This window comes from Sceloporus undulatus, chromosome 9 (genome assembly GCF_019175285.1).
Source record: "Sceloporus undulatus isolate JIND9_A2432 ecotype Alabama chromosome 9, SceUnd_v1.1, whole genome shotgun sequence".
In the NCBI taxonomy this organism is placed as follows: domain Eukaryota; kingdom Metazoa; phylum Chordata; class Lepidosauria; order Squamata; family Phrynosomatidae; genus Sceloporus; species Sceloporus undulatus.
This window is the reverse complement of record NC_056530.1, coordinates 23,000,351-23,012,712: the sequence shown is the minus strand read 5'-3', so window position 1 is coordinate 23,012,712 and position 12,362 is coordinate 23,000,351. Positions and strand designations below refer to the sequence as shown.

The following is a 12,362-nucleotide window of genomic DNA, read 5'->3' as shown; positions in this document are numbered from 1 at the left end:
TTGTAGCTTGGGGAAGGGAGATTTCAGAGTTCTCTGCCAGGCAGTTCATCCAAATGACAAAACCTAGAATTCAGTAGGATACAGCTAAAGTGGAATTGTTAATGCTTTAGTTGTATAGTATGTAGAGGCCCCTAGCATCCACTTTTGATTGGTAGCTTTTCTTCCCCCAAGCCATTCGGTGCGCCTTCTGCCAACCTGGCCCTCTTTCATTGCATTGCACTGCAGGCCAAATTGAGCACTCTGCTCCTGGTTTTTAAGCTGGAACGCAAAGCTGGAATCTTCTGTTATCCAACACAGGTGCTGTACCTCTGAATCTACTTAGTGTGTCCCGCATGGACACAGTCCTACCCTAATGGCTTGAGCCGTTCCTGGACCTTTTGGCTTCCTATGCTGGAACAACTCTGGCCTCTTTCTCATAAATAGAAGCACCCCAGCAGGTGTGGGCATAATCCAGCCAATGGTTCCCAAACTTTGGTCCTCCAGATATTTTAGACTATTTCCCAGAAGCCCTAGTCAACCAGGAGATGAAGTCCAAAACATTTGGAGGACCAAAGATTGGGAACCAGTGGCCTAGAATAGATGGGAGCGCTAGCAATCCTGTGACCTTCACCCAGCGTTTCTGTGTCAGCATCCCAAGATCCAACCAGGTTTCCAAACCACCCTCTTGGCTTCCCAGGCAACTTAAAATTATCACAGCTAGGAAAAAGTCCATGAGAAGCAGCTATAGACAAAGAAACATCTCTTTAATGACACACACACACACAGAGCAAATTGTGGAGACAAGAGAGCCTCCTGGCAGCACTTGTTCAATGGAGGCAGTAGTCCACTCAACCACTCTCACAAGACCTGGGTCACCTCCCAAAAAACCATGAAGGAGGGGATGAGGAAGCTCAGCCCAACTCTCTGGTTTAGGTGAATCTTCTGGCAGCAGATCTGGTAGCTCTGCCCAGGCAAAAAAGAAGGCAAGACACAGTCTTGCCCCTACAAAGGTAGCCCTTGAGCTTAGGCAAAAGGCAAGGAAGCCTTGGCTGCCCTTGGCATTTCCTAGGCCAGTGGGGTTCATATCAGCACTAATAGCCCCCCAGGAATAACAGGCTGCTAGGAATGGAAGAAAGGCCAATAAAAAGGAGGAGAGTTGTGCTAGGGCATGTAAGAAGAAGGCATGTCGGCTCATTCGCGTCCCTAGCATTTGTGTTTAGAAGTCTGGCCTAGAGGAAGCTCTAGCCCAGCACATACTAGACATGTTCTTTTCAAAGGAAGCAATGAATAATTTTAATCATTTTCTTCCCACTGAGATAAAAGTCAAAACGACAGTTTCCGAAGCCTCTTTGCAATTCGGGGCTTATTCTGTGTAAAATTCGCATGTGGTTGTTTTGTACATTAAACCACACTTCCAGGGAACGAAATATCCTTTCTACATGGTAGTCTTTCCTGCAGAGAAACTGCCTATTTCTGTACAGGAAATAATATTTTCTGAATGAGAATACAGTATGCTGTTTTCCAAACAAAACATGAATTGTGCACAGAATAAGTCTCAAACGGTGAAGATTCTTGTTCTAATATTCTTTCCATCCTTAGCACACAAATACACAACCACCCACCCCAAAATTGTGCTTCTTCTGTTGCTGCCATCATTCCCGCTGTTCCCACCAGCCAGCAGTCTCAACTTAGGAATCAAAAAGTCTGGTGAGAGAAACGGGTTCACAGGCACTAGGTATTTACACAGGGGCTGCACGGCACCTTATTTTTGGAACAACAGAGGAGCTATGTTATGCCCCAATGGGCATACCAACATCTGGAAAGACAAAACCCCAAATGCACCACCACAAAGTTGGGGTTGGGAGGACAGGCCTCACTGTGTGTAGGCCACAGCCGCTGGAGGTGGCTCTGCTTGGGCTGTTGCTCCAAGACAACAGGAAGACCTCCTGTCTTAGGGTAGGACAGACGTCTTGTGCTCCACAGATTTATCATGTGCTCCACAGCTTTAAGGGCCACACGAGAATGGATTCTGCACAAGGGGTGCCACAAGATGATGCAGAGGGGATCACCATGGTCACCACAGATGGACGAAGGGAAGACAACCCAAGTGGGAAGGAGCTTAGACAGGGGCACAAGGATCACCAAAGTAAACAGGGAAGACCAGGGAAGGGATAGCCATGGACCACTGTCAGGTGGAAGTCCAAAGGATTCCCTCATCAGCTCCACCAGGTGTCCAGCCGCCGGACCCTCACTCTCTGCTTGTAGTGATACTCTTTGAGGTATTGCTTCAGGGCACTGGGGATGGGCAAGTGTCCGATGCCATCGTAGGTGGTGCAACAGGTCACCACAGCCCGGCAGAGGTGCTGCAGGTCAAAAGGGAAGGTACGGTTGACCGGGATGGAGAGGAGAGGTTCAAAGAACATGCACACACTGGGATCCTTGTAATGCTCCAGGAGGCCGGTCACGGTGGGGGCGTGAAAGACGCTGGGGTCGTGGACATCGAAGCTAAAGTTGTGGTTCCACTGCTCGATACGGGCATGAAGGGAGCGCCCATAGCGCCGGAAGCTGACCGAGAAAAGGTAGTCTTCTTGAGCGGAGTCCCTGAGGAGGAATGTTCCCTCTGGCTTGCCTTCCAGCAAGGCCTCGGCCTCATAGCGATCCATTACCCCCCAATAGCAGGGCAGCTGCGTCAGCTGAAGCAAGTCAGGCACCAGGCAGTGAATGTAATCGATCTGGGTATGGACCCGGAAACCATCCCTGACATCCGGGAGTGCAGATGCAGCAGCTATGGCCTCTTCTTCCTCCTCCTCTTCCTCCTCTTCCTCTTCCTCCCCTTCGTCTGCAGCTGCCAGTGTAGCCCGGCTGGACCCTACCAACTCGTTCATTCCATGCGCCAGCTTTGGGCCCAGCTTGTAGAGAGGGTTAATCTGAGCTGTCACCTCAAAAGTGTGGATTAAAGCATCCGGAGGTGGTTCCACCCCCTGCTCGATGCTGATCCGCCTCCGTTCCCGCAGACGGTCATCCTCATCCTCCGTGGGAGCTGGCCCCAACGCCTCCTGCTCGGACACAGGGGCCGTGTGCTGCTTGATGAGGTTCCATGTGCGGGCCAACTCTGAGCCTGGAGGGAAGGGGCATGTGTCCAGCATCAGCTCCCGCAGGTGGATCTTGCGTTGTGAGGAGAGGTCTGGAGAGCGGGGGGCACTCCTGAGAGGGAAGCACTGGCCCACTGCCGCCTGGAGTTTCTGCCGCAAGGAGCGGGCCACCCCTTTGTTGGGCTCTGGGTCTATTTGACCCCTGGTCCCTGAATCTGGTTCAGCCTCCAACTGTGAAAAGCTTTGAACGGTCCTGGCTTTCCAGCGGCCACCGGAGTGGCTACCTGGGCCTCCATCCGGCTTCACTTTTGGCCGAGCCCCACCATCCCGAGACATGGTCCCACTGATGAAGAACGAACTATGAGAATGGAGATACACACAGAGAGATGTGTCCAGGCCAATGGAGCAGCATCATGGCAGCGGTGGTGGTGTGGCCAGCAGGACCTTGGAAAGGCAAGAGAAAAGATCACCAGCCATTCTGTTCACCCCTTGACCCAAAAACACACACACAATCCTATTGGTGTCTAAATTGCCTTACTGGATATTTTTTGGTCTGATGTGCAGCTTCTGCATTCAGTTTCAGAAAGCAGAGCTGCGCAGGAGAATGCAGGAATGACATTTGTCACAAGAGTTGCGTAGCAGGGCACAGAAACTCATGGCAAGACTTATACCAGTGCTTCTCAAGCTACCTGATGATGCCTTGGGTCCCACTCTGGTGGACAGGTGGCATACAAATCAAATAAATATGTTTTTACTTAGATTTATGGCAGCATTTTAAAATATATTTTAAACTATTGTAAGCCAGCTTCACAAACCCACAAAAAACATTCCTAAGGATTCTGTATGGGGTGATATGGGAGGAGGAGGAAGTCAATGGTGGGATGGCGCCATGAGTTACTGCAAGATGCCAACCCTAGCGATGCCATTGCCTGCTTGTAGTTTTATCACCAGAAGTCCCCTCTTTAAACCCAGTAAACAGGAGGAAGGAGAAAACTGGTCGGTTCTGAGGCCGAGGCCACCCAGATCTTAATTTGAGCCCTTTTGGAAGAGCAGCTGATCAGCAACTGTGAGACGTGGTGAGAAAAAGAGGGCCTCTGGGCCTGTGCAGAATGTCCCAGCCTCATTCCAGCTCCCACACAGTTTTTGAGGCAAGGTGCCAAGCTTGGGCACCTCTGCTGGATCAGAAGGAGCTCTCCGTGGCACACCCCGAAACCAAGCCTCTCCCTCTGGCTCACACCCGACATTCCTCTGGGGCAGAGGTTCCCAAACTCTGGTCCTTTGAGGTGTTTTGGACTTCAGCTTCCAACAGTCTCGGCCAATGGTCAGGGATTCTGGGAGCTGAAGTCCAAGTTTGACCAGAATTTGGGAGTCGATCGCTGAGTCTGGGACTTCTCAAGGGGCTCCAACCATCCCGAAAAGAGGGACCAAATTCCTTGGAGGAGGCAGCACTCTGCACATGCTCAGGGGCACTCTGCTCCGAAACACAACCTTGTGCGCTGAAGAAGGCGTACAAACCTCTCCAGGAGAGGACCCTACTGAAAAGGGACCTTCTCTAACCACATCTATTTTCACCAGCAGCCAAAGACATTTTTATTTTGGCGAGCGTTAGGTAGATGAATTTGGCTCCAGGTGTACTGTCAATGCTTCCTGGTTTTAACTATGTGTTTTCAATGTATGCTTTAGTATTAATAATACTTAATTACTATTTTTAAAACTTTTGCGGTCAGTGTTTTTACATCTTTCTTTTTATATTATTGTAACCCGCCTTGAGTCCCATTGTGGGAGAAAGGAAGGATATAAATCATAGGATCCTTGAGTTGGAAGAGACCACAAGGGCTTACATTTCTCCCTATTGGCATTCATCTGGGTCCAAAACACACTGCAGAAATAATAGCCCATTGTATATAATGGGACGAGCATCCATGGATTTTGTTATCCATGGGGGAGCCTGGAACCAAACCCCAGCGGATAACAAGGACCCACTGTGTGTGTGTGTGTGTGTGTGTGTGTACACATACGCAAACACACATAATATTGTCAATGTGTGGAGGTTGGGATCTGAGGTTTCATCATGGAAACCATCCTGCTCCCTTTCAGGCAGAGGAGCAGGGCCATAGCAGAACATGGCAAGCCCAGGGTTGTTTGGCTTTGAAAACATTCCATTCCAGTTGGGCAGTTGGACAGAGGTTTCCTTAGGCATTTTTGGCAAGGGGTTCTCACTATGCCTGGCACTAGTGGTCTTTTCAAAGTGAGTTGGCCCCACTGGCTAGAGCTGGTCTAAGAGGTCAAGGAAGTGGTCACCTTTGGGTTTGGACTCAACCTGGATGGTTTCTGCACTTGTTGGCTTTGGCCCAGCTTTCTAGTCTATTCGGGGCCTTTTGAATTCTGATTCTCTCCTTGGGGGTCTTAGCTACTCCTCCCCATTTGGGCAAAATTGGACACAGCATTATTCCAAGTGAGGCCTGACCAAGGCAGAATACAGTGGCACTATCATTTCCCTTGATCTAGAGACTAGATTTCTATCAATGCAGCCTAGAATCACATTGGCCTTTTTAGCTGCCGCATCGCACCATTGACTCATGTTCAACTTGTGGCCTACTAGGACTCCCAGATCCCTTTTGCATGTATAAGTCTCCTTCAGCCAGGAGCCCCCCATAATCTATTTATGCATTTCATTTTTTTGCCCTAAGCGCAATGCCTTATATTTCTCCCTGTTGACGTTCATTTTGTTAGTGTTGGCCCAGCTTTCTAGTCTGTTCAGGTCCTTTTGCATTCTGATCCATTCCTCTGGGGGTCTTAGCTGATCTTCTTAATTTGGGCAAAATTGGATAAGGAGGCCCTCCTTGAAATGAAATGAAATAAATAGACTTCCAGCCCTCCCTGGTCTCCATCCATCTCCAAATCCTGGTTGTACAGCCAGGGACCCCTTTGGAGAGCTTTGCATCCCAACCTCTCCATCCAAAAGAAACCCCCTTTATTATTTTATTATTAAAATTTATATATGTATATAGCACTGTCAATTTACCCCCGGGTCCTTTCCAACCATCTTCCCTTTCTGCCCCCTCCCCCAAACTGGCATCAGGATGGGCATGGTCCAGGCAGGGGACCCCCTTTTGACAGCTGTTTTCAGTTTATATTTTAATATTAACCATATTTACTTTAAGGGGGGGGGGACTCTTGCCATCTATGTTTTTGCTTCTCTCTTTTTCAAATGACTTGGATCCCATGGTGGGGGGAAGGTGGGATATAAAATCCTTGAGATACATCAAATACATAAAATAAACCCCCCCCCCCCCCCAGCAGCAGCCCCTAAAGACCCCCCTCAGCCCCTTCCTCCTGCTGCCTCCCTGCTCTCCAAAGGCACCCACCTCTCCAAGAAGGCGCACCTCTCCAAGAAAGCGCATGGCACCAAATCCTTGGGGTGCCAGGCTGGGGATGGGGAAGGAAAAAAGGGGCTCTGGGCCGGAGCAGGGGGGCAGCAGAGAGAGAGAGAGAGACCCAGCCAGATGGAGGCCACTTCCTGGGAGGAGGAGGCTGGCAACCAGCCTCCAAAAGGAGGAGGAGGAGGAAGAGAGGAGGAGCAGCAGCTGGGCGCTTGAGCTCCGGCGCAGCGCCTCCAACGACAGACACCCAGAGAGACAGCCCTGGCTTTGCAGCCTTCCTCCTCCTCGCAGCCTTAGTTCAGCCGCCTTTCGCCCACCGGCAGCCACCCAAGGCGGCTCACCAACACAGAAACACATTTCATACATTTATTATATATACACACACACACACACACACACGAAAAGGTGTAGGGACCTAAGGTGGCCCACCAACACATTATTATTATTATTATTATTATTATTCTATTTATTTATATCCCGCCTTCCTCCCAGTAGCATAGGGACTCAAGACAGCTAACATATTTAAAACAGTCCAAGCTAAAAACAATATGAAACATTAAAAATGCAAAGTTTAAAAAGCAATTACATTATTATTATTATTATTATGCCCCTAATCCTAGTGAATATAGCCGGACAAGGATGGATAGATAAATAGATAGATAGATAGATATGTTTCTCTGTTGGAGAGACCCCTTACCGTCATTATATATATATAAATACACACACACACACACACACACACACACCATGAAATTTATATTTGATCTGTGGATAAAGTGACTTTTATTCTGTGGGGTTCCAAGACAGAGGAGCAGGGCCAAAGGAGAACATGGCAACCCATGGGAATTTGGCTTCCAAAAGGTTACATTTCTTGCTCTGGATGTTGGCATTGTCTCCCCAGAGACCCCAGAGGGTTCTGAGCCCAACAGTTGTTTTCTGGCCAGGCTTTCTTTCTGGAACTGGGCCAGAGAGGTCAGAGATCAGGCATTTCGGAAAGGGTCCTTGTTGTCACCTTGGCTCCTTGCTGGCACAATGCGCCAAACTCCAAGGGGTCTTCCCAAAATGAGAGGGGCCCAGGAGGAGGAGGAGGAGGAGAGGGCAAGCAGGGGGTTGTTGTTGTTGTTGCGTGCCTGGCCATGCCAGGTTCCCTGGTGGGTCCCATTGCTCTCACTTCTTAGCAGTGGTTCAGGAAGAGGGGCCAGATGCTGTCTAGTTGCTTCATGTGCTCCGGAGCCAGAAGGTATGAGACTTTGGAGTATCCAATGGAGACTGAAGATCAAGGGTCTCCTAAAATGTAAGTCTTCCTTCCCTCCCTCCCTCCCTCCCTCCCTCCCTCCCTCCTTCCCTCTGATTCAGCTGGAGCTGACTCTGAGGCCTGAATGGCACAAAGTCACCCAGAAAACCCAAGGCAGGCAGGCACCCAGAGCTTCGTTTGGAGGAACCTTATAAAAGGCTCCAAATAGCTTCTGGCAAAAGTGTAAGTATTGCATCAAAGGGAGTCTTTTGAACTTTGGGAAACTTCCCTTTGCAAAGCTGTTCAAGGCACGGTTTCCCTGCCTCCAGGGCCCTTGCAGATCTCAGGGGCTCATCTATCTCTTGGGCAGGGGAAATGGGGGTGTCTCCTTGCCACTCCCAAAACTAAGGTTTGTGAAGTGTTAATGCTTGGTGTGCATGATGCTTCTTCGCCTCTCCATCAATGGCGATTTCTCGCCTTCTGTCTCAGGGTCCTAGACTACATTACAGATGGCCTGATGTTCCATGCTCTTTCCCTTTCCCTCCATTTGCAGACTTCCAGAGGCAGGAGACCAATTGGACATCTATGAGACCATTGCAGTGGAGCAACCTTCTGTATCAGTAAGTAAATAGTCTCTTGAAGACCCACCGGTCGTTCAGTGGTTAGCGGTGTCCAGATTCATTATACGTTTCCTTTGGTAGGATTCTCAGGAACCGGAGCAAGGCCACGGAGACATTGGAGCCAAGGAATAACCTGGTGCAAATTCGAACCGTCCACAAAGGTACCTTTCTTTCCAGGTTCAATGCTGTGTTGGGCAAGGAGGGAGGTTTGTCTTGTTTCTCCAAAGCATCCTCACCAACCCACATGGCTCTCTTCTGCCCTTCCCTTTCCTATTATCTAATAGATAAAAAAGGAATAATAATCAATCTGATGGCTGCCACTCAAAATCTCTCCTCCTTGTGCTTCTCCACACAGCTCCAGGGACCAAGAGGAAGGTGCTTGCAGGTGCGACCGGTGGTTCCCTTTCCCATCATTGCAGGTAAGGCACAGGCCAATCCTCACTAGCCTGCCTTCCTCCTGGCCTTTTGGGTGGAAAATCCATCTTGGAGCAACCAGGTTAAGCTGGACTAGTGAGTGTTGGGCCTTTTCAGCTCACTTCATCATAGCCTGTTATCTGAACTAGTCCTGGATGGAGAGCAGCCTGTTCCATAATCCTAAAGGGGGTCCTAAGGCAGCTGACCTGCAATGCACACTCCAGCAAATAAACTGGCTCAACACGTTCCAAGGCAAAGGGCAGGTACCTAATTTTGCCCCCCTCCCCTCTCTCTTTTTGTTCCCTGACAGGTGACAGCATGCCATAGTCTGTGTGAGCTGTTCGACTATTCCTCCCATGAAACGGCCGTGGATATTGCCAACATTGTAGCCAAGAAGTATTTGGACATCTTTATAGAACACATCTTAGAATCAGAGGAAGGGTAGATGGGTGCTTCTTGTCCTCCTTCTCCTCCTCTCACACAAATCTCCCTTCTCTGGGTCTGGAAGGCCAGTAAGGATGTGACATATCTCTTCTTCCGTTTCTTTTGACTGTGACATGCTGATGATTGGGGTCTTGATGTCATCCAGATGCAGTTTGGATGCTGCGAAACGCCTCTTGATGAAGAAGATAACTGAGCCACCTTGCCGTTCACCTGATGAGTTGGAGAAACAGCTTAAGGCCAAGGTAAGGAGATCGCAGACCCTCCCAAGGTCTGTCCTGATCGGCCACAAGAGATATCCTTTTATTGAGGCCCGGATGCCCTTCTCTCCACAGGTGAAAGCCATAAGAATCACCGGGGCCATCATATGCCACATCCCACACACCAAGAGGCCACAGGGATGGCTCTTGATCTTCACCGTCATCTTGGCTAAAGTCATGGCAGAGCAGATCCTCAGACTGGAGGAGAGGAGCATCGGCAGCTACATGGGGGCAGAGTAAGACATGTTACAAGGCTGGGCCTGGCCAGTGGTTTCAGATGTAGGAATACAAATCCTACAAGCTTTCCTGACACCTAAGAACTTGGCAATGTGACCATTGCTCGCTCTCTCTCTCTGTGTGTTTCTGCAGAGAAATAGCCACTATCTTTAAGAACATGGTGGCAAATGGGGCATAATTTCGTTTGGGCTGTCAAGGCTGGACCACTGTGCCTCCCATTAGGTGAGTCATATCACACACAGCCACACTCTCTCAGCCTTCTGGAAATGACAGCTGGACCATGCGCATAAAAGGTATTTGGCAAGATGGCGATGGGGATTTGTCCTCCCCCATTTGATACAACAATTTGCGAATTGGGCCCTCTGTACTACTGTCCATTTCAATTCTCGCTGTGCTTGTGTGTGATGACCATCCCCATTTGCATTTGTTTTTTCTGGGATGCCAGCACAACTTTGGCCATTTTTGGGTTGGGAGCGCATAGGACCCCATGTGATATCATCCATAGAGTCATCAGTTGGAGAACGTGGGGACGCAGGGAGGGGATGGATGCCACCATAGTTGCAACACAGACCAAGGAATTGGGGGGCTCAGAAGGGAGAAGCCCCCATTGCACCCCATTTCCAAATTGAAGTGTGGAAAACCTTCCTCTCCCATCAGGGATCGCCTGCGGAGGAACCAGAAGACATCTTAGGGTTCAGTGGAGGTCTTTTACAGAAGGTGGCCGCCGCAACCTGGAACCCCCGAAAGGTGGCACCTGCAGGAAGACCAAGAAGACACTGGTCACGAGATGACCATTGCATTTTTAAAATTATTATTATTTTATTTGTATTATTTTACTGCATGATTGCATTGCTGTATCTTTTGTTATTATTATTGTACTGTATCTGTATTGTATTACTGACATTTTATTATTGCAAGTATGGCTTTCTAGATGGTGTCATCGGCAGCCTTAATGTTATTCTAGCATTTCTTTTTTTATTATTAGTTATTAGTTATTATTTTCTGTTTATGCACCGGTTGTTTCTTATATAAAAGTATGGAAATATATGCCCTAACCGTCCTTGGAAGGGTTCTATTCTCTTACTTTTTCCTCTTTAGTTTTTATCCCTTCCTTATTTCTTCCTCTATAATTATTTTATTTCTCCCACAATTTAATTATATTCTCCCATTTCTTCCCACATAGTTGTATAGTTTCCCCATCGATATGAATTCCTAGTCTATCCATCGTAACCATTTCATTCAGTTTATGATTTTGGTTTTCCAATGCCTTGCAAGAGTCGATCTTGCCCTGGGGATCAAGTGCAGCAATGCGTTTGTTCCATCCTGGTTTAACTTGATCTATAGGTTTGAATGGCATGTTTCTATGTACTGTTTCCATGATGATTTTATGTAAGCTTTCCCAATATTTCTTCCTTATTGATTCCTGAACTGGATAGTAAAGAACCTTTATGTTCATTTGTTCTTGTTGGCTGCCTTTGAGTTGGTTGCTTTCATCACTTTTGTATAGTTCTGCAGTGTATTGTCTCCATCGTCTTCTTATTTCTACTTGGTCACGCAATACAGTGGTCCCTTCCTTTACGCGGGGGTTCTGTTTCAGACCCCCATGTAAGACAAATCCCATGTAAGCTGGAGCCCCATTAAAGCCAATGGGGCTCGCACACACGGCGGCGGCATGGCGGTACCATTTCTTCCACCTCTTTCAGGTGCACAGTGCCATTTCTTCCAGCGTATGCTGGAAGCCGCGTAAGGCGTGCCCACGTATAATGCAGGCGCAGTGTATATTAATCACTGGATAGCTTTTTTCAATGACCGAATAAACTTTTACAACTTTATAGCACCCCTAATTTTGGTTTAAAGCTTGTCATCGCCTCCCCCCACGCATACACACAGCGCTTGTTCTTCTTTTCGTTGCGGTCGAAACCGAGTGCCGTAGGATCGGAACCAGTTTCAAGTGGGAACGACAGGCATATAATCCAACCGGCGATTCGCTTTCAGTTGTGGTGGGAATGAGGCCAAAGTTTCTAAGACAAAGATCTCAGCCTAAAATGTTTAGAATGAAGCTCCCAATTCTGAGCTGGATAGTTATCAAGTGAGATTCTTCGGTGTCCCCAACTCAGTCCTTGGATCAGAAACAGGAGAGTGTCCTCTTCCTACTAAATCCTGGCTACTTGCGTTGAAGCTTAGGCTTGGCGCATTTGGCGTTGTAAGTTCTGGTCTGGGCTTGGGTGACCGCTTTACATCAGAGAGTTGAACCAGAACGCATTTCTGTTGGCTGCGGCACTTGAATCATAGACAAACACACATCACTGGTGGACTTTGGGCCGGATTCGCTCTATGGGCAACACAGCCACTCCTGGATGCTTTTGGCGTTTTGAGATATTGCATTAAAGCCGCAACTGGGGGGTCGGAAAGAGAGAAACGGTGGACTGGGAGCATCCTATTTGAGGTTTCTACCCCCAACAAAGGTAAAACATTTTGAAGTCAAAGGCTTTCATGGGTGGCATTCATAGTTTTTTGTGGGTTTTTCAGGCGCCGTGGTCATGTTCTAGAAGAGTTTATTCCTGACGTTTCACCAGCATCTGTGTGGCATCTTCAGAGAACGCTGGCATGGAAGACATAGAAGGATGGATGGATGGATGGATAGATTAGATGGATGGAGGGATGGATGGATGGATGGAGGGATGGACGGATGGACGAACGGA

The 12,362-nt window shown here is 48.5% G+C and overlaps 2 protein-coding genes across 2 annotated transcripts in view; one reads left to right on the top strand and one right to left on the bottom strand.

Moving 5' to 3' along the window:
- Positions 1-724: 724 nt before the first annotated feature.
- On the bottom strand, positions 725-6,625 carry LOC121915319 (suppressor of cytokine signaling 5-like). Its single transcript, XM_042439463.1, has 2 exons — positions 6,440-6,625; positions 725-3,515 (listed from the first exon to the last, which is right to left on the bottom strand). The coding sequence occupies exon 2, from the start codon at positions 3,405-3,407 to the stop codon at positions 2,196-2,198; it is 1,212 nt and encodes a 403-aa protein (XP_042295397.1). The 5' UTR covers positions 3,408-3,515; positions 6,440-6,625; the 3' UTR covers positions 725-2,195.
- Positions 6,626-11,947: 5,322 nt separating this feature from the next.
- Positions 11,948-12,362, top strand: part of LOC121915965 — a 6,241-nt gene continuing 5,826 nt past the window's right edge. The window contains exon 1 of the mRNA XM_042440641.1: positions 11,948-12,125. The gene's annotated coding sequence lies outside the window, so the exon portion shown is untranslated. The remainder of the gene's footprint in view (positions 12,126-12,362) is intronic.